This window comes from Megascapheus bottae, chromosome 1 (genome assembly GCF_031878675.1).
Source record: "Megascapheus bottae isolate mThoBot1 chromosome 1, mThoBot2.hap1, whole genome shotgun sequence".
Lineage (NCBI taxonomy): Eukaryota > Metazoa > Chordata > Mammalia > Rodentia > Geomyidae > Megascapheus > Megascapheus bottae.
Genome location: NC_143509.1, coordinates 118,731 through 136,232, shown reverse-complemented (window position 1 = coordinate 136,232; position 17,502 = coordinate 118,731). Strand labels below are relative to the sequence as shown.

At 60.8% G+C, this 17,502-nt stretch overlaps 2 protein-coding genes across 3 annotated transcripts; both read right to left on the bottom strand.

Annotated features, from left to right (window-relative positions):
• Positions 1-816: 816 nt before the first annotated feature.
• Niban3 (niban apoptosis regulator 3) lies at positions 817-10,128 on the bottom strand. Its single transcript, XM_090334063.1, has 15 exons — positions 10,080-10,128; positions 9,238-9,368; positions 8,799-8,924; positions 8,462-8,534; positions 7,471-7,665; positions 6,404-6,519; positions 6,245-6,331; positions 5,978-6,140; positions 5,350-5,540; positions 4,502-4,660; positions 3,743-3,859; positions 3,541-3,645; positions 2,434-2,542; positions 1,396-1,479; positions 817-1,112 (listed from the first exon to the last, which is right to left on the bottom strand). The coding sequence occupies exons 1-15, from the start codon at positions 10,126-10,128 to the stop codon at positions 1,096-1,098; spliced, it is 1,722 nt and encodes a 573-aa protein (XP_090190189.1). The 3' UTR covers positions 817-1,095.
• Positions 10,129-12,385: 2,257 nt separating this feature from the next.
• Positions 12,386-17,056, bottom strand: Pgls (6-phosphogluconolactonase). 2 transcript variants are annotated; one of them, XM_090334041.1, is made up of 5 exons: positions 16,754-17,056; positions 16,406-16,513; positions 15,585-15,686; positions 14,103-14,243; positions 12,386-12,625 (listed from the first exon to the last, which is right to left on the bottom strand). In XM_090334041.1, the coding sequence occupies exons 1-5, from the start codon at positions 17,039-17,041 to the stop codon at positions 12,488-12,490; spliced, it is 777 nt and encodes a 258-aa protein (XP_090190167.1). In that variant the 5' UTR covers positions 17,042-17,056; the 3' UTR covers positions 12,386-12,487. The 2 variants fall into 2 exon arrangements, with proteins under 2 accessions (XP_090190167.1, XP_090190160.1); XM_090334034.1 differs by lacking the exon at positions 15,585-15,686 and having other exon boundaries at positions 16,754-17,050.
• Between the last annotated feature and the right edge of the window lie 446 nt (positions 17,057-17,502).

The window sequence follows — 17,502 nt, the reverse complement described above, 5'->3', positions numbered from 1 at the left end:
AATCCCAGCGGCGGGAAGCAGCTGGGGCCCCTGAGGACCAGCAGACAGCCTTTCTGGCTAGTGACCAGGGGCAGGAAACGCTGCCTCCCTCCCTGGAACTGACCCCAGGTCAGTATGCAAGCAGGGTACACTGTAGCAGGCAGGAAAGCTCTAATGAGTCCCCGGTGTCCAATACCCCAGGAAAAGAGTAAATAAACCGGAAAAGCTCACAGCAAGCTGAAAAAAGGAATCTACATCCTGTGTCACCAGGAGTTACACTCCTTAATACAGTTATTGAAAGGGGCACAGGAGCCAGGACCAGCACACACACACACACACACAGTAAAAACTATTGAAACTCATTAAAAAGAATCACAAATGGCTACTGCAGATTGTGTGTGTTTTGTATGTGTGTGTCCGCACACATGCATGCTGATCCTAGGACTTGAACAGGGCCTGGGTACTGTCACTGACCTTTTCTTGTACTTGAGCCACAGCTCACTCCCCAGCTTTTTGGGTAGATCACGGGAGATGATGAGTTGAGCCTAGGGCTTCATGCATGCTAGGCAATCACTCTACCACTAGGCCACACTCGAAGCCCCAGGCTGGCTTAGAACCCCTCAGATATCAGCTACCGGTGTCTGGCTTCAATAAACATTTTGTTTTTGCCAGTCCTGGAGCATGAACTCAAGGCCTTAGCGCTGTCCTTGGGCTTTCTCAAGGACAGCGCTCCACCACTTCCAGCTTTTTCTACATATGTTGCACTGAGGAATCGAACCCAGGAATCGAACACTAGGCAAACACTCTACCACTAGGCTAGAGTCTCAGCCCCTGTTTTTTTGTTTTGTTTTAATCTAGTTCAATTTGATCAGCAAAGCAATTCAAAATAAAATCAATAAAAATAAAAAGCAAACTCTGATAAAATGGACAGAGCTTTAGTAAGAAGCCCCAGGGTTTGGGAAGGATCTTCCAGGAATGGACCAGGTGAGCTGGGGTGTGGCTGCCTGGGGTCCCAGCTGCGCCCAGGCTGTTGCGGGGTACAGGGAGATGGGGAAGTGGATGGGATGTGGGGACAGGAGAACTGAGCCCAGGTCCCACAGCTCTGCTCCCAGGAGGTCAGACAGGGCCAGTTCCTGTCACGGGACAAACAAACATCAGTGGTGGGGTCTGAACAGACAGAAGGGAAGGGTACAGGTGGAACAATGGAAGAAACGGAGGAGAAGGAAGAGGAGGAGGAGATTCTGAGGCCCCCCCCAGCCTGTCTGTGAGGTGGTGTGTGTGCATGTGTGCTCTTGGGCCCTTGCTGATGGCTCTTATCCCATTCTCTACCCACTTGGCCAACTCGGGAGATGAGGGTTCTATGCCCCACGGGCTTCCCCAGGCCCAGCACGTCACTGCCAAGACCCAGGACCTCACCTGCTCCCTCCTGGGCCAATGGAGCCTCTGTACAGTCAGTCAGAGGGCAAGAGGTGTCACTGGCACTGAGCACCTTTCTCAGTTCTGAAATGAGATAAACCCCACATGCATCCAGGGACCCAGATACCTGCTCACAGAGCCTCTCTGGTGGCTGTGCCCATGGCAGACCTGGCTAGTCAACCCCCACCCAGCAGGGATCCGCCAGACATCACACATCAAATGAAGATCATAGGACCCCTTAAGGAAGGACCATCTAGGACAATTGTCTTTAGATTTAGTCTGGCAGTCAGAAAACAGCTTTTCGTTTTTCCACCTAAAATGTCAGCTGGAGCTGGAGTTGTGGCTTAAGCAGTAGAGCGCACGCCCAGCAAGTAGGAGTCCCAGCTGGAGGATATTGGCTCACATGCTGGTATACCAGCTACTCTGGAGGCTGAGATCTGAGGATCTTGGTTAGAAACTATTCTCTCCAATTAACCACCTAAAAACTGGAAGTGGAGCTATGGTTCAAAGTGGTAGAGCACTCGCCTTGGGTCAGGGACAGTGCCTAGAAACTGAGTTCAAGTCCCATGACTGACAAAGAAGACAGGCTGGAGATAAGGCTCAAGTGTTAGAGCTCCAGCCAAGCAGACAGGAAACCCTGAGTTCAATAACTCTGGTACCAGCATCAAATAAATTTATAGGTGAAAGCATGAAAAACAAACGTGCCAGCCATTCCAAGAGTGTCATGCAGGATAGGAACAGCCTCACCCTCACTCTTGGCTCTGGGAACCCACCAGATCTGGCTCTGAGCTCTCACGTGCCAGGGCCTGCCCCAGGGGCCATCTGCAAGCATGGCCACGCCATGCCAGCCCAGCGGGCCTGGCAGGAGCTGTGCGATGACTTATGTGGTGAGGCCAAGCCTAGATTTTGGAAGACAGGACATCCACATGGCCGTCACAGGCTCACTCCAGCGCCCTGGCCTTCAGAGAGCCCCCCAGACGGCCTCCTGCAGCCGCCCTGGTGAGGAGGTAAGCATGGGGGCAGGGTGGCGGGGCCCACCTGCATCGATCCTCTGCAGCAAGACTTCCCGCACAACATCCTCGTAGATGCCTGCAGCCACGTCCCCCTCCATCTCGGCTACCCCGTCCCCCTGTGCCTCCAGCAGCTCCTGCACACATGGGAGGGGGCAGAGGGTGGAATTCTGGCAGCCCTCGGGGGGAGGGGGGAGGCACGGCCCTGGAGTGGAGGCCCTGGGCCTCAGTTTCCTCCTCTTTAGAATGGACTGTGACCCAAGGGAATTCACGGGCTGGAGGAAGAGGCTCCAGGGACTGGTGCCAACAACAAATCCTGGGCAGGGGCTGGGCTGCATCCCAGATTTCTCGGTCCATGTCCTTGTCACGCAGCCTCAGAAACTGTCCCACCCACAGTGCCAGGCCTGCTGTCAGGGACTCCAGCAGGTGTCTGCTGGGGACCCACCATGGCCGTTTCACCTGGGAAGGGAACCTGAGCCCTGTGGGCTCCCCCTCATCTGCTCCATCTTCCTCTCCTTCCTCTCACCCTAGGTCATCAGTTTCAGCCACAGCTGCTTCCTCTTTCCTTCCACCATAGAAGCCCTGACTGCCTCAGGGCCTTTGCGTACACCATGCCCACTGCCTGGAATGCCTTTCCAGAGACAGGCTCCTAGCGGCCTCCATGTTTCTCACACACTGTTTTGTTGTTGTTTAGTCAGTCCTGAGACTTGAACTCAGAGCCTACACACTGTCTCTGAGCTTCTTTTGCTCAAAGCTAGAGCTCTACCTCCTTCCTCCTTCTCTGTGTATGTGATACTGAGAAGCTGAACCCACAGTTTCATGCATGCTAGGCCATCGTTCTACCACTAAGCCCCTTTCCCAGCCCCCTCCCGTTGCTTTTGCACTGCTAAGAATGAACCCAGGGCCTCCCACCAGCTAGGCAAAGGCTCCCCAACCTTCCCCGAGCTACTTCTCACCCTTAGGTACCAGGGAGGGCCTCGCTGACCACCTGGACCTCGCACGCCCTGTCCCCCCATCTGCTTCCTGTGGGGGCAATGCTGTGCAGCACATGACAGGCCTGGGTAGAGAGCCCCGGGGACCCGCCCCAGCCTGTCTCTGGGGAAGGCAGGAGGGCCAGGCCTGAACTCTCACTCACCGCCTGTCCTGGGCGCAGCTGGCTCAGAGTGAAGGGCAGGAGGACGGCGAGGAGCCAGCTCTGAGAGCAGCTCCACCGTGCCTGCTCGCTGTCCCAGGAAAGCTTCTGCAGAACACAAGCAACGCAGACGTGAGGGCCTGGCCGGACACCAGGTCCCGTGTGGCCTGGCCACTCCTCCCTCCCTGCCCCCTCCCCATCTCACCTTCAGCACAAGGCCCTTGACTCTCTCCAGCTGCCTTAAAGTCTGGTCAGCATCTAGGGCCGAGGTCAGGCACTGATCAGCCAGCTGCAAGAAGGTGGCCACTGCATCAGCCATGAGCTGTGGGAGGAGGTGGGTCTGTGAGCCTCAGAGCCCAGGCTCGGGTCTCTGTGTCCCCTCCACCCCCATGCCTTCTCCTCTTCTTCCCCTTCTCCTGGCTCCTAAAGCAGCCAGAGTTCAGCGTCCATCATGAGTGCTTTAGTTTAGGGTGTGTGCCATCCTGGGACTTGAACTCCTGTCTGGGCGCTGACCCAGTGTGTTCTTTGCTCTAGGCTGGCCCACTACCAGTTGCACCGCAGCTCCTCCTCTGGCTTTTTAAGTGTTTCTTTGGAGGCTCACAGACTTTTCTGCCCAGGCTGGTTATGAACTGCGGTACTTACATCTCAACCTGTGAAGGCACCAGGACGGAAGGCACTGGGCTGCTCCATGCCCACTGGCTGCCCGTCTCCTTACCTCTAGAACACCTTCTCCTCCTGTGGCTCTTGCTGAGGCCCTGGCCCCTGCCAGGCCTGTCCCCAAAGACTGCTTCTACTAACCATGTGCAGGCTTCTCCCTCGCTCACACCTGTGGCTGCCCACAGCCCGAGCTAATCCCCAGTCCTGTCTAGGGCCTGCCCGCCTGCCTGCCTGGCCTTCACCTGTTGAAATATAACCTCAAAATTGGTTCTTTTTGCCTGCCTTAAGGTAGCTTGTCCATCCTCACCTGCTGTGCCAAGTCCTGAATTGCAAACACCAGGCTCCGGGTGCCCCGGAAGCCGAATGGTGCGGTGAGCCCCACCAGGTGCCCCTGGCACTGCTCCGCCTCCTGGTAGCACCTCTGCATCAGCTCCGGGTCCCATGGCATCACCCCAAACGCATACACCTGCGCCCAGGCCATCAGGTGAGGAAAACAAAGTCAACTGGAGGAAAAGCAGGGTCCAGACCAAGTGTCATGGAGACTGCCGGCCTCCGTTGTGACTGGGGATGTGCAGTGACTGGACACGAAATAGAAACCCCTGAAATGCCAGGAGCAGTGTCCTCGAGGCAGAGGAAATGGGCATCAGTGCAAGTACTCCTGGCCTGCCCTCTCTGATGGCCTTTGCCTGGACAGGAGGCGGCAGAGGCAGAGCACACAGCCTTGCTCTCCTGGGAAACGAGACCACCTGGGGACTGCTCGAGCTGACTGAAAACCGCGCCCCAAGCCCAGGCCACTGGGCACACCTGTCATCGCAGCTTGGTCTGCGGGTCACGATTCAAAGCCAGCCTGAGCGGGAAAACTCCATGAGACTTTCCTCCCCAATTAACCACCAGAAAGCTGGAAGTGGTGCTGTGGCTCAAGTGGTAGAGCCCTAACCTCGAGAAAGCCCAAGGACAGGGCCCAGGCTCTGAGTTCAAGCCCCAGAACCGGCAAACACAAACATAAAATAAAAACAAAGCGGAGGCTGCAGCCCCACCTGGGATCCTGGCCCTGGGGGAAGGCGAGGCCGGGGGCCTGAGGCCCAGGGCCGGTGGGCAGCGCCCAGGCGGCCGTCCCGGGAGATCCCGGCAGCGCCCGCCCCCGGGCCCGCTCACCTCCCGGCGCAGGCGCGCGCCCGAGGGCCTCCCGCGCAGGCGGCGGGTCAGGCGGTCCACGGCCCCGGCGAGGAGGCTCCGCACCGCGTCCAGCGCGGCCCCCGCGGCGCCCAGCAGCGTCCGCGCCACCCCGGGCAGCTGCGCGTCCAGCGTGCGGCGCAGGCGGGGCTCCAGCGCGCCCTGGACATGGGCTGGCAGAGGAAGACGCCGGCTGGGTCTCCCCGCGAGGTCCCGCGGGGGACGGGGGCAGGCGCGGGGGGCGGAGCGGCAGAAGCGCGGACGCCCACCACGAGGAATCGGAGCAGGGAGGCAGGCGTGTTCGAACTCGCGGCTCCACTAGCCGCGTGGGGCGCCCCGCCCACCACCCCACCGGCCCTCCCCAGTGTCTGGGCTCCCGACCTCGTGCCTGCCAGTCCCAGCCTCCAGGCCCCGCCCACCTTCCGCGTAGGCCCCGCCCCTGGCTCCGCCCCTACTCACGCGTGACCCTGCCTCTCCAGCAACGGACGTTTGCAGGCTATAACTCCGCCCCTCCCGACGTCCTGTTCCCGCCCAGGCCATTGGCCACGCTCCTCCTGGCCCCGCCCCCTCCCACAGGCCCCCGCCCTCCGGTGGCCCCGCCCCGCCTCACCCCGAATCCTCCCCGCGGCGCGCGCGCGCAGCTGCAGCGTCTGGTCCAGGTCCGCGCGCACCGTCCGCTCCAGCGACGCCAGCAGCTCGTTCTTTTCGGGCTGGAAGGCGCGGAGCCCCGCGGAGGCCTCGGCTAGGACCGCGGCGTAGACGGTGTCCAGGAGCTGCACGGGCCGGGCCGGGGAGCCGCGCGGAGGAGAGAGATGGGCGTGGGAAGGGCCGCGGGGTGCGGCGGGCCCGGCCCCTCCCGCCCGGACGCCGCCCCTACCTCGGTCCACGCCGCACCCCGCAGGCCCGGCACGGCCTTCGCCCGCAGGTCCGGCAGCAGCTCCCGCATCAGCACCGCGGTCAGCACCTGCAAGGGCGGGGCTGTGGGCGCCACGGGGGCCGGGAGGGCACGGGCTGGGGAGCCTGGAGCGGGGCTGACCTCGGCGTCCGAGCCCAGCGTCGTGTCGTCCTCGCCAAAGTGGCCCCGATGCTGCCGGTAGAGCCGGACGGCGTCCAGGAAGGCGCGGGCCGCGGGGTCCTGGCTGCGCTGCAGGACTGAGGCCCAGCAGCCCAGCGCTTAGCGCCCGGGTCTCACCCCACCCTCCCCACCGCACCCTGCCCTCTCCTCCCCCCCCACCGCACCCTGCCCCGGACCACCAGCTCAAGGGCCCTCAAGGAGGAGCCCCTGGGAGCCACAGCCCCAGACCCGCGAGCCCTACAGCAGTTCCTACATGCCCCTCCTGGCGGCACCTTTGTGGGGTCAGCTCGCCGAGCAACTGCCTGTCCATCCTCTTTCTCTTCTTCACTTGGTTGCTCCCCGCACCTTTTCCAGACCTCAGCTTCAACACCCTCCCTCCTCCAAGAAACCCTCTGATCCCTCCATTGGACTGGGCTGAGCTCCCCACCGGCTTTCTTTGCTTATAACCTTGATAACTTCCTGGTGGCCCTTCCTTCACTCCAACAAGCGATATGTGTGTCCTGGCATTTGAACTCAGGGCCTGGATGCTGTCCCTGAGCTTTTATGGTCAAGGCTAGCGCTCTGCCACTCAACCCACAGCTCAATCCACTTCTGGCTTTCAGGTGGGTCACTGGAGACCAGAATGTCAGAGGTGTTCCTTTCCTGGGCTGGCATAGAACTGCAAATCTCAGGTTTTAGCCTCCTTGAGTAGCTGGGATTACAGGTGTGAGCCACCAGAACCTGACCAACATCTATATTTGTTCCCAGTCCTGGGGCTTGAACTCAGGGCCTGGGCACTGTCCTTGATTTTTCTCAAGGGTAGAACTTTACCACTTGAACCACAGCACCACTTCCGGCTTTTACGATGTATGTGGCAGTGAGGAATCAAACCCAGGTCCTTGTGCATGCTAGGCAAGCACTCCATCACTAGGCCAAACTACCAGCCCCCAACAACCCGCTTTTATGGGTAAGAAAACTGAGGCTTGGAGAGGTCCCAAAGGGACAAAGAGATCTGGCCCCAGCGCCTTGGTCTCTTGGGGACGACCCACCTGTGTCCCGCAGCCGGATGGCACTCTGCAGCGCCAGCCTCCAGGCTCGCTGAAGCTCAGCACTGCCCGCAGAGAAGCAGAGGGGCTGGCGGAAGGGGTGCCTCAGCAACAGGGGGAAGCGAGCTGGCACCTCTGGCAGGGCAGCAGGCCTCTCCTGTGCATGGTCTTCTGAAAGTGGACAGAAGCGGTCATTCCCTGGAGAGGCACCCTGGGCAGACACCATCAACCCACGTCATCATGGCTTCCCACCTCCTCAGCAGCCAATCACAAGGCTGCAAACTCAACCCTGCAGGTGGGGCGTGGTTCCCATGCAGCTGTGAGCCAGGGGGCTCTGGGACCAGGATTAGGCCCAACCCTGCCAACTGCTCTGGGCTCCCCTTTCCTCCCTGCCTTTCAATAGGTTCGGCAAGATACTGTTGACCTACAGCCGTTTGAGACACAATGACGGGACTTATTGAGGGTGGATTTATTTACTTGGGGGTCTCCCGAATCAGGTTTTGTTCTATTCTGCAGCGTGAGACAGGCAGAATGCAATAAAATTCACTGACATGCACAAGGTAAAAGTTGCTGCTGTCCCAGCCCAGAGAAAACGGTGCCCCTAGCACTCTGAGGCCTGTGAGCTGCATGCAGTGTCTTCTTGTGCAAGCCAGATTCCCTGGTCTCCTTCCAGCTCCAGAAGGGGGGCAGCTGCTCCCCAGTCCTGGGCTGGGGCAGGGCTGGTGTGCATTCGAATGTCTCAACATCATAACCACAGACGGGGTCCCCGCAGCCTCTGGAACCCTGTGTTCATCTCGGGGAGGCCAGGGTGCCTTCGAACCCCTTTCCAGCCCTTCGGCCAGTGTCCAGCTTTGCACCTGCTTGCAGGCAGCGGCGGTTCCTCTGCTCCCCTTGCTGGGCAGCAGGGCCGGCCAGGCACCCGCAGTCCCCCCAGCGCTCGCCCCGCGCAGCACGCGCCCAGCCTCCCCGCGGCGCTGACCTGCCGGCCGGACACCCCTCAGCGAGGTTCCCAGCGCGAACCCCGTCAGGGCCACGGAGCCCAGCGGGCGACCCCCGCTCTCGAACTCCTGCGAAGGACAACGGGCTGAGCGGCTGGAGACCCAGGTGTGGGCATCCGCGGCGCCGCGAGGAGCGAGGATGAGGGTGGCTGGGCCGGGGACGCCCCCCGCCCGCGCCCTCCCCACCCAGCCCCGTCAGGGCCCCGCCCCGAGAGCCCCCACCGCCTCACAGTCCCGGCTGAAGGAATCTCTGCAGGCCGGAAGCACGGCCGTCCCGGCGGGCCTCAGTTTACCCACCCGGCCCCCGACGCTGCTCCCACCTCCTCCGCTCACCTCCTGCTGGCGGAACCACTCCAGGCGGCCGTCCCCGCGCAGGACACAGAACACCGGCTGCCACCGCGGCGGGCGGCCCCGCAGCCACGCCAGGGCCCCTCGGTGCTCGCGGACCCGGGGCAGCTTCTGCTCGGGGAAAGGGGTGAGTGGGACCCGAAGTGGCCCCAGGGCCCCCAGCCCCGCCCCCGGGGCAGGCGCCGAGGCCCCGCCCACCAGCGGCACGTGCACAGGCCCCGCCCCTTACGCCTCACTCAGGGGTCCCGCCCACCAGCGGCACGTGCACGGGCCCCGCCCCTCACGACTCAGGGGTCCCGCCCACCACCGACACGTGCCGAGGCCCCGCCCCTCGCGGCTCGCCCGAGGCCGCGCCCGCCCGCGGCACGAGCCGAGGCCCCGCCCCTCGCGGCTCGCCCGAGGCCCCGCCCCCCGCGGCACGCACCTCGCTGCGGAGCAGCTGCGCCCCGGCCGGCTCCCGCGGGCCGCGCTCCCCGGAGAGTCGCCTCAGGACGGCGGCCGCCAGCTGGGCGCGGTAGTGGGGCAGGAAGGTCCGCAGCAGGGCGTCCGTGCGTTCTGCGGGACCGGGCACAGCGGCGCGAGCTGCGGCCCAGATGGCCCGGGGACCGCCTCGGACCGCGCCCGTCACCCCGCCGCCCCGGAGTCCCGCGGCCTCCCCGCCGCCCCGGAGTCCCGCGGCCTCCCCGTGCCTTCCACGTCAGCGTCTCCAGGGAGCTTAGGGGGCAGCCCCGGCCCCTGCTCCCCGAGTTCAAGCCCAGGACTGGCACGCATGCAAAAGAAAACCTCACAGACAACGGGACAAGAACAAGTGTCCACATCCCAGGTGAGGGGAGAGCCGACGGCTGGAACCCAGCGGCCACGCTGTGCTCACGGTGAGGCCATGAGACCAAAACCAGTTCTACCAGCCTCCCTGCATCCTGTTCTCCACAGGACAGGAAGCAGGTGTTTTATCCCGTGTCAGCCACGACAGGGAAAGAAAAAAATGAAAAAAGGCTCCAGGAATGGGACCTGACCTCCAGGACAGAGCAATCAAGGCCGTGCCAATTTGGAGCATGGAGACATGGCCAAGGCCCTGGCACACACAGACCTGCCCAAACGTCCTCTTGCTGCCCCATGCCTGCAGCCCGGGTGGCACAACCTCCCCAAGGGCAGGCCCTTTCCTGGGCCCGGCAGAATGGACGCCACCCTGCTCCTGCCCACACCTCCCGCACAGCTTGCCTGGGGCTCAAGTCTCCAAGCCCAGGCCCCTGCTGGCCCCCCACTCACCCCTCACATGCTGCTGCTTGTCCACGGGGCTTGAGACCCGCACGCCCATCCTGCTTGGGACACGGCTGGAACTTGGCTCAGTGGGGCAGGACAACCACACTGGGTCTGCCGGGGTAGCCACGCCCCACCTTGCCCCTGCCTCCTCTTGGGCCTCCTCCAGGAACAGATGCCGAGGATGGTGGTTTCTGTGGGGGACCTGGGGCATGCCCCAGGGGGGCTGGGGTGCAGGGGAAACACAAGGCCTCCACCTCTGAGCCTCCCACCACCCCACTGGGGACCTAGGTTTGAATTCCGGCCACGCCCTTGCTAAACTGTTTTACCACTGGAGATGTTCAAATAGGACATCACGCTCGTGTGCCAGCAGGAGTTGACCTCCACACTCAACCCAAACCCTCCGCAGATGGGCCTACATGCGCTGTCCTCAGACAGCTGTCCCTGCACTCAGGACTGGTGACTGGATGGCAGAGAAGGGAGCCTGTGTCCCTGTCTCCCTACAGCAGGTGGACACAGCTCAGGCTGCACACTGGTCAAGCAGATGGTGTGAGGTCTCCAAGACTTATGGTCGTTGCTGGGTACAGACAGGCCCAGGAGGAGCCAGGTCACTGGTGCCTCAGTGTCCATGGACTGATGGGCGGCAGCTGTTCACCTCCAGTCCCCCACCCAGCCACACAACAGAGCCCTGGGGACCCTTACAGGAGCTTTCTTCTCCTCTTCCAGCGGGTGGGTGAGACGTGGGCATCGTCCCTGGGCATAAGAGCACCTTGGGCCATGAGGCAGGCTTCTGTCCCTCCCACCCACTGCAGGGTGGGGCCTGCCACCTGCCGCTGCCCAAGTCGGGGGGGAAGGGCTGTTTGCCTCCTGTGGGCCCTGTGCTCAGCCCACCACTTCCTCCCCAGGTGCCCAAGGGGCTGGTGAAGGAAACTTCACTCTGGTTTCAGCTTTGCCCACCCTGCACAACTGCCACTACCGGAGGGTTTCAATTCCCATGGTGTCCTTGGCCGGTCAGCACCTGCAGCGCCCAAGCTATGCCCACTCTAAATGCCAAGTGGGCCACCACCAAAGAGCCCAGAGCCACAGGTGGAGCAGAGGCAGAGGATCCTCTGGGCTCTGAGCAGGCATAAGCAGAGTGCACCAGCCTGGTCAGTGTGTGGGCTGTGCTGTGGTGTCCATGCATGGAGCCTCAGGGGAGGAGCCTCGTGGGCTGTGTGGACAGGGCCTGGGGAAGAACCTCACTTTTTTTTCCCCTCAAGTCCTGGGCTTGAGCTCAGGGCCTGAGCACTGTCCTTGGACTTTCTCAAGGCTAGAGCTCTACCACTTGAGCCTCAGCACCACTTCTGGCTTTTTTTCTATGTATGTGGTACCGAGGAATCGAACCCAGGTCTTCGTGCATGCTAGGCAAGCACTCTACCACTAGGCCAAACTCCCGGCCCCAGAACCTTACTGGGTTTTTTTTGTTTTTTATTTTTGCCAGTCCTGGGCTTGAATTCAGAGCCTGAGCACTGTCCTTGGCCTTTCTCAAGGATAGAGCTCTACCACTTGAGCCATAGCACCATTTTTTAGCTTTTTTTTCTATGTATGTGGTACCAAGGAATCGAACCTGGGTCTTCATGCATGCTAGGCAAGCACTCTACCACTAGGCCAAACTCCTGGCCCTGTTTTTTTGTTTTGTTTTGTTTTGTTTTGTAGTGACTCCCTGCCTCCTCTTCCTCCTCCTTCCAGCCATGGACTCTGTGGGCACCTGGAGCACAAGCAGTCACCCTGGGCTGAGGTGGGCCCACATGACAATGGTCCAGCAGCGATGGAGTCCCTGCTGTCCTTTGTGTGCCTGGGGCTGCACTGTGTCCTCCATCCAAGCCTAGGGCCCTCAGGAATGCCATATCTGAGTTGGCCTTGGCCAGCACGTTCAAGAAGGATGTCTCTAAGGGCAAAGGGAGGCCAGCTGTCCCCATAAGAGGCTTGGAAGAAGAGGTAGATGCTAGGATGGCCAGTCTCTCAGAAGCCAGGAGGCACAGGAGGAATGCTCCTGTTCAAGCCCTCACCTTGCCCCAGGCCCACACCCAGGCCCAAAGGACGGAACCCGAGTCCCTCCCGTGCTAGGCCTGGCATCCATCACGGAGTGCCACCAGCCTTGAAATAAACTTTCTCTCTTTGATCACCCCAGAAAATGCAGCCCCATGCATGCTGACCAGAGGCAAGGTGACAGGACAGGCACAGCCAGGTCCCGGCCCTGCTGCCAGCCACGACCAGCACGCAGCACAGCCAGGGGCGGCCACGGGCCACGACCAGCACATAACACAGCCAGATGCTTCTCAGCAAAGCTCTTTTTAATGCCAGTGGTCCACACACCATGGTCCTTGGGCCCAGCCGCCAGCTGGGGCTGGTGGTCGGCAGGAGGCAAGGCTCAGCCGCTACAAGGCGGAATGCTTTTCGAAGGGCACTGTCAGAAGGCGAGCAGCCGCCTCGTCCAGGAACCAGTGGAGCTGCCCAGAGTGCGGCTGCACCAACGCAGCCGGGAGTGGGGTTTCCTCCTGCTCCTCCAGGATGCGCTGTGGGGAGGGGATGTGGTGTGAGGACCCATACCAAGCACCCCTGATACCCGGGAACCCCACACCAATAGCCCTGACACTCAGGGACCCTGCACCAAGAGCCCTGGACCCGGGGACCCCACACCGAGAGCCCCTGACACCTAGTGATCCTGACACCTGGGGATCCTGCACCCAGAGTCTCTGACACCCAGGGGCCCCATACCCAGTGGTCCCGACACCTGGGGATCCTGCACCCAGAGTCTCTGACACCCAGGGACCCCATACCAAGAATACCTGACACCCAGGGACCCCGTACCGAGAGTCCCTGACACCCAGGGACCACACACTAAGTGCCCTGGACCCCTGGGCACCCAAATTGAGTGCCCCTGACACATGGGGACGTACAACAAGCACCCCTGGAACACACAGGGGCTCCACAGGGAAGGGTGGCACTGGCTGAATCACCCTTAGACCAAACGCTGCCAAAGGAACAACTTCTCCTAGGCTCTGGTCCTATTTGAGAGGCCTGGGACAGCGGCCCAGCTGACTTTGTAACACAGTAAATAGATGTGTGCAGGAAAGTTTCTACCTGTGGCTCAGCAGGAGCTCGAGGCAAATCAATCTCCTTTGGGACGGATGATATTTGGAAAAAGCTTTTTTTTTTTGGGGGGGGGGTGGTGTCACCTGTGGGGTTTTACTTCTTTGCCTGGGCTCTATCCCTGAGCTCTTCAGCTCAAGGCTAGTGCTCTACCCCTTGAGCCACAGCATCACTTCTGGTTTTCTGGTGGTTAAATGTGTCACAGACATTTGTGCCCAGACTGGCTTTGAACCAAGATCCTCAAATCTCAGCCCCCTGAATAGCTAGGATTACAGGCATTGGCACCCAGTGAAAGCATTCTTACTTATAATGGATTTAAAAAACCTATTCAAGCAGCTCATCACCTTTTGATTTGGTGCCTCTGTGTTTGAGTCCTGGAGCAAGAACTCAAGTCCTGAGCACTGTCTCTGAGCTTTCTGGCTCAAGGCTAGTGCCCTACCACTTGAGCCACAGCTGCACTTCCAGCCATTCATTAGTTAACTGGAGATGAGCCTCCTGGACATTCCTGCCTGGGCTGGCTTCAAACCTTGATCCTCAGATCTCAGTCTCCTAAGTAGCTAGGACAACAGGACACTGGTGGCCTACTCACCTTCTGGTTTTTATTATTTCTACTAGTTTTTCTTACATTGACATTATTGACTTTGTAGTTCTAGAAAATGTGCCTGTTCCCTGTTTCATTTAAAAAACAAAAAAACACCTGTAATGTGATGAACTGGTCTGTGGTTGCCACTCTGGCCTCATCTTAGCAACTCTGCTTTCCTGTGAATTCCTCACTAGTCTGTCACCACAGCTTTCATTTTCCTTCAACCCAAGAATTACTGAGGAACCATTCTATCCATCCAAACGACACATTCCACCCTGGTGCCCCGACTGGACCTCCAGCCAGGACTGCGGCCTTACCTTCAGGACAGCAGCCTTGCCTTCTCCAGTGGCCACAAAGATGACGGTCCGAGCTGCGTTGAGCACTGGCAGCGTGAGGGTCACACGCTGGGGTGGAGGCTTTGGTGAGTCACTGATGGGGGCCACAATCTTGTCTCGCTCCTGGGGGACAGGACAAGACCAGGTCATTTGTTTTGTTTCTCTGGGGCTGGGGGTGAAATGGAGCCTTACGTGGACAAGGCAGGCAGGCACTCACCACAGAGCTGCACTTAGCCCATGTCCACGTTTGTGGGTTGCTTGGTACCGCCTTTTGAACTTAACACCTCACGCTTGTTTGGCTGGTACATTAGCAGGTGAGCCAAGCTCCCAGTGTAGCCTTGTGTGTGTCTGCTGGTTCTGGGGGCTTGAATTCAGGGCCTGGGTGTTACCCCAGCTAGTGCTACTCAAGGTTAACCACTCGAGTCACAGCTCTACTCCATTTTTTGGTAGTTTAGTGGAGAGTCTCACATACTTTGCTGCCTTGGGTTGGCTTTGAACTGTGATCCCCAAATCTCAACCGCATAAGTAGCTAGAATTTCAGGCCTAAGCTACCAGACCAGACAGCTACCTAAGCTGCCTGGCTTGTCCCTGAACTTTTGTGCTCAAGGCTGGCACTGCCTATTTGAGCCACAGTGCCACTTATAACTTTTACGTGGAGATAAGAATCTCAGGGAGCCATGTGCCAGTGGCTCATGCCTGTAATCCTACCTACTCAGGAGGCTGACATCTGAGGGCTGCGGTTCAAAGCCAGCCCGTGCAGAAAAGTCCCTAAGAAATTCTCATCCTCAATTGACCACTGAAAAATCAGAAGTGGGGGCCGGGAGTTTGGCCTAGTAGTCCAGTGCTTGCCTAGCACGCACAAAGACCTGGGTTCGATTCTTCGGTACCACATACATAGAAAAAAGCCAGAAGCGGTGCTGAGGCTCAAGAGGTAGAGCTCTAGCCTTGAGAAAGTCCAAGGACAGTGCTCAGGCCCTGAGCTCAAGCCCAGGACTGGGAAAAAAAAAAATCAGAAGTGGCACTATGGCTCAAGTGGAAGAGCCTTGAGCACAAAGAGGCTCAGACATAGCCCCAGGCCCTGAGTTCAAGCCCCACAAATCCCCATTCCCCCCACCACAAGTCTCATGGACTTCCCTGCTTGAGCAGGCTTTGAAACTTGATCCTCAGATCTCAGCCTCCTGAATAGCTGGGGCTTACAGGTGTGAGCCACTGACACCCAGCCAGTCTAGCTTTTTGCTGGCCATTTTGCAGATGGGATGTTGGTAATCTTTCCTCCTGGGTTGTATGACTTCAAAGGAAAACCTTCCACATCTCAGAGCTCTGAGTGGTTAGGATGACGGGCGTGAGCTGCAGGTCTCTGGCTTCACATCCACGAGTTAAGATGGGTAAGTGGAGACTCAGAAGGCTGAGTGGGACTGGCCGAGGTTAGGGACGTGGACCGAAAGACCTGGGTCCATTTCTCACTTGCAGGAGGGGGTGGCCCGGGAAGAGAGAACAAGTGTGGCCGTCAGGGCCCACGCCCAGGATCAGCAGGTCGAACACTGGAATGGCGTCACCTTGGAATGCCTGGTGGGGAAGAGAAGATGTCAGATGTCCAGATGACTGAAAGGACACAGGGACTGCACCCTTGGATGGGAGGGCTCTCACAGCTCCCATGGGACCTAAGCCTGTGTAGAGCATGTGCATGTGTCACTGTTCCCTCAGGGTGTGTGTGCCCAGCTGTCATGCCCTGAAGATGACCAGGCCTTCAGGGCCCTCGCGGGTGGAGACACTGAGCTCTCTGGCCACAGGACAAATCACTTGGCAACGCAACTATCCAGACACAAGGGTGCTTGTCCTGTGATTCTCAGGGCTGCCTGGGCTCTGCCTGCACGGATCGCTGTGGGTGGCCTGCAATAGTATTATAAATGTCCTAGTGGCCCATGACCAAAGCCAGGTCCGCACTGCCGAGCGAGGGCATACCCCACACTCTGTGCCCCGGTGCCAGCTCCCCCTGTAGGTGCTGTCATGGGACGAACGGACATTTTTGTGGGCTTTGTTTTTTATTGTCTTTTTCTGCCAGTGCTGGGTCTTGAACCCAGAGCCAGAGTGCTGTCCCTGAGGTTTATTTGCTCAAGGTTGACATGCGACCGCCTCACTCAGGTGGCTTTTTTTTTTTTCCTCTTTAGAATCTCATAGACTTCCCTGCCTAGGCTGGCTTTGAATGAGGATCCTCCGATCTCGGCCTCCTGAGCAGCTAGCATGATAGATTAAATACTGGTCCCCGCGGCAGAGCCGGCACCCACCTGCCTCAGCTTGGCGGCGTAGTCCTCGGCGGCCGCCTCCAGCGGCAGCGCGGGGTCGATGCTGAGCACCTGGCCGTCGGGCACCGGCAGTCTGGAGAGCAGGTGCGTCTGTGCGGACGGAGGGACAATGTCACCGATGGCGAGGCGGAGCTCCCGGGAAAGCGCGCCGCGGCTCCTCCGTGCCTCGGGGTCCCTGTTCGTGAGACAGGACGTCCGGATCCACAGGGACCCGAGCCGGAGCCCCGCCGGCCGCCGCAGGCCTGCGGGCGGGGCGGGGAGGGGCGCGGCCCCGGCGTGACCCGGCGTGACCCCGCGTGACCCCGGCCCCCGCGCGGCCCCCGCGCTCACCCGGTACAGCCCGAACGTGCTCTCGGGGTGCTCGAAGGGCACCAGGCGCTCGTCGCAGAAGCCCAGCGTCCAGCGCGCCAGGCGGGCGGGCCCGGCGGCGGCGGCGGCGGCGGGCAGGTCCCGGGCCAGCATGGAGACCAGGCTGCCGCCCGACAGGCCGAGCGCGAAGCGGGCGCGGGCCCCGTCCACGCAGCTCGCGGCCCGCTGCGCCACCAGCTGCGCCAGCGACGCGCTCAGCTCCTGTGGGCTGGAGAAGACGGAGATGAGGCCCGGGACGGGGGCGGCCATGGCGGCGGAAGGCGGAAGGCGGAGAGGCGGCAGTGCGCCTGCGCGCGGCTCAGGCGCCGCGGGGACGCGTGCGCAGTGCGTCCGCCGACGCCGAGGCGCGGCCGGGCGGCGGGGGCGGGGCCGTGGCGAGGGGGGCGGCCGGGCGCCGGGGCGGGGCCAGGATGGGGGCGGGGCCAGGGCGAGGGGGCGGGGCCGGGCGGGTCCCTCCCCGAGAGTCCGGCAGGACCGAGCGAGGTGGCGGTGGCGGTGGCGTGGGGCTCCTGAGGCGCGGCCTTTGAGCGCGGGCCTGGGCGCCTCAGCCCGCTGCCCGCCCTGGGCCGGCTCACTGGAGGTCAGTCCCCCGTGCCGGGAGCCGTGGCTCACGCCGGTCATCAGAGCTCTAGAGACCTGGAACCGCGGTTCGAGGCCAGCCCCGCCCAGAACGTCCCGGTGAGCCTCTATTCTCCCAGTGAACCTCCAAA

Coding starts and splice junctions, on each gene's coding strand:
- Niban3 (XM_090334063.1), bottom strand. CDS start 10,128: ATGGGCGTGCGGGTCTCAAGCCCCGTGGACAAGCAGCAGCATGTGAGG. Junction 8,535..8,798: donor AGTGGTTCCGCCAGCAGGAG/GTGAGCGGAGGA, acceptor TGTCCTTCGCAG/GAGTTCGAGAGCGGGGGTCG. Junction 1,480..2,433: donor GCTGCAGAGGATCGATGCAG/GTGGGCCCCGCC, acceptor ATCTCATTTCAG/AACTGAGAAAGGTGCTCAGT.
- Pgls (XM_090334041.1), bottom strand. CDS start 17,041: ATGGCCGCCCCCGTCCCGGGCCTCATCTCCGTCTTCTCCAGCCCACAG. Junction 15,687..16,405: donor ACGCCGCCAAGCTGAGGCAG/GTGGGTGCCGGC, acceptor CTTCCCCACCAG/GCATTCCAAGGTGACGCCAT. Junction 14,244..15,584: donor CGGGCCACCCCCTCCTGCAA/GTGAGAAATGGA, acceptor CCTGTCCCCCAG/GAGCGAGACAAGATTGTGGC.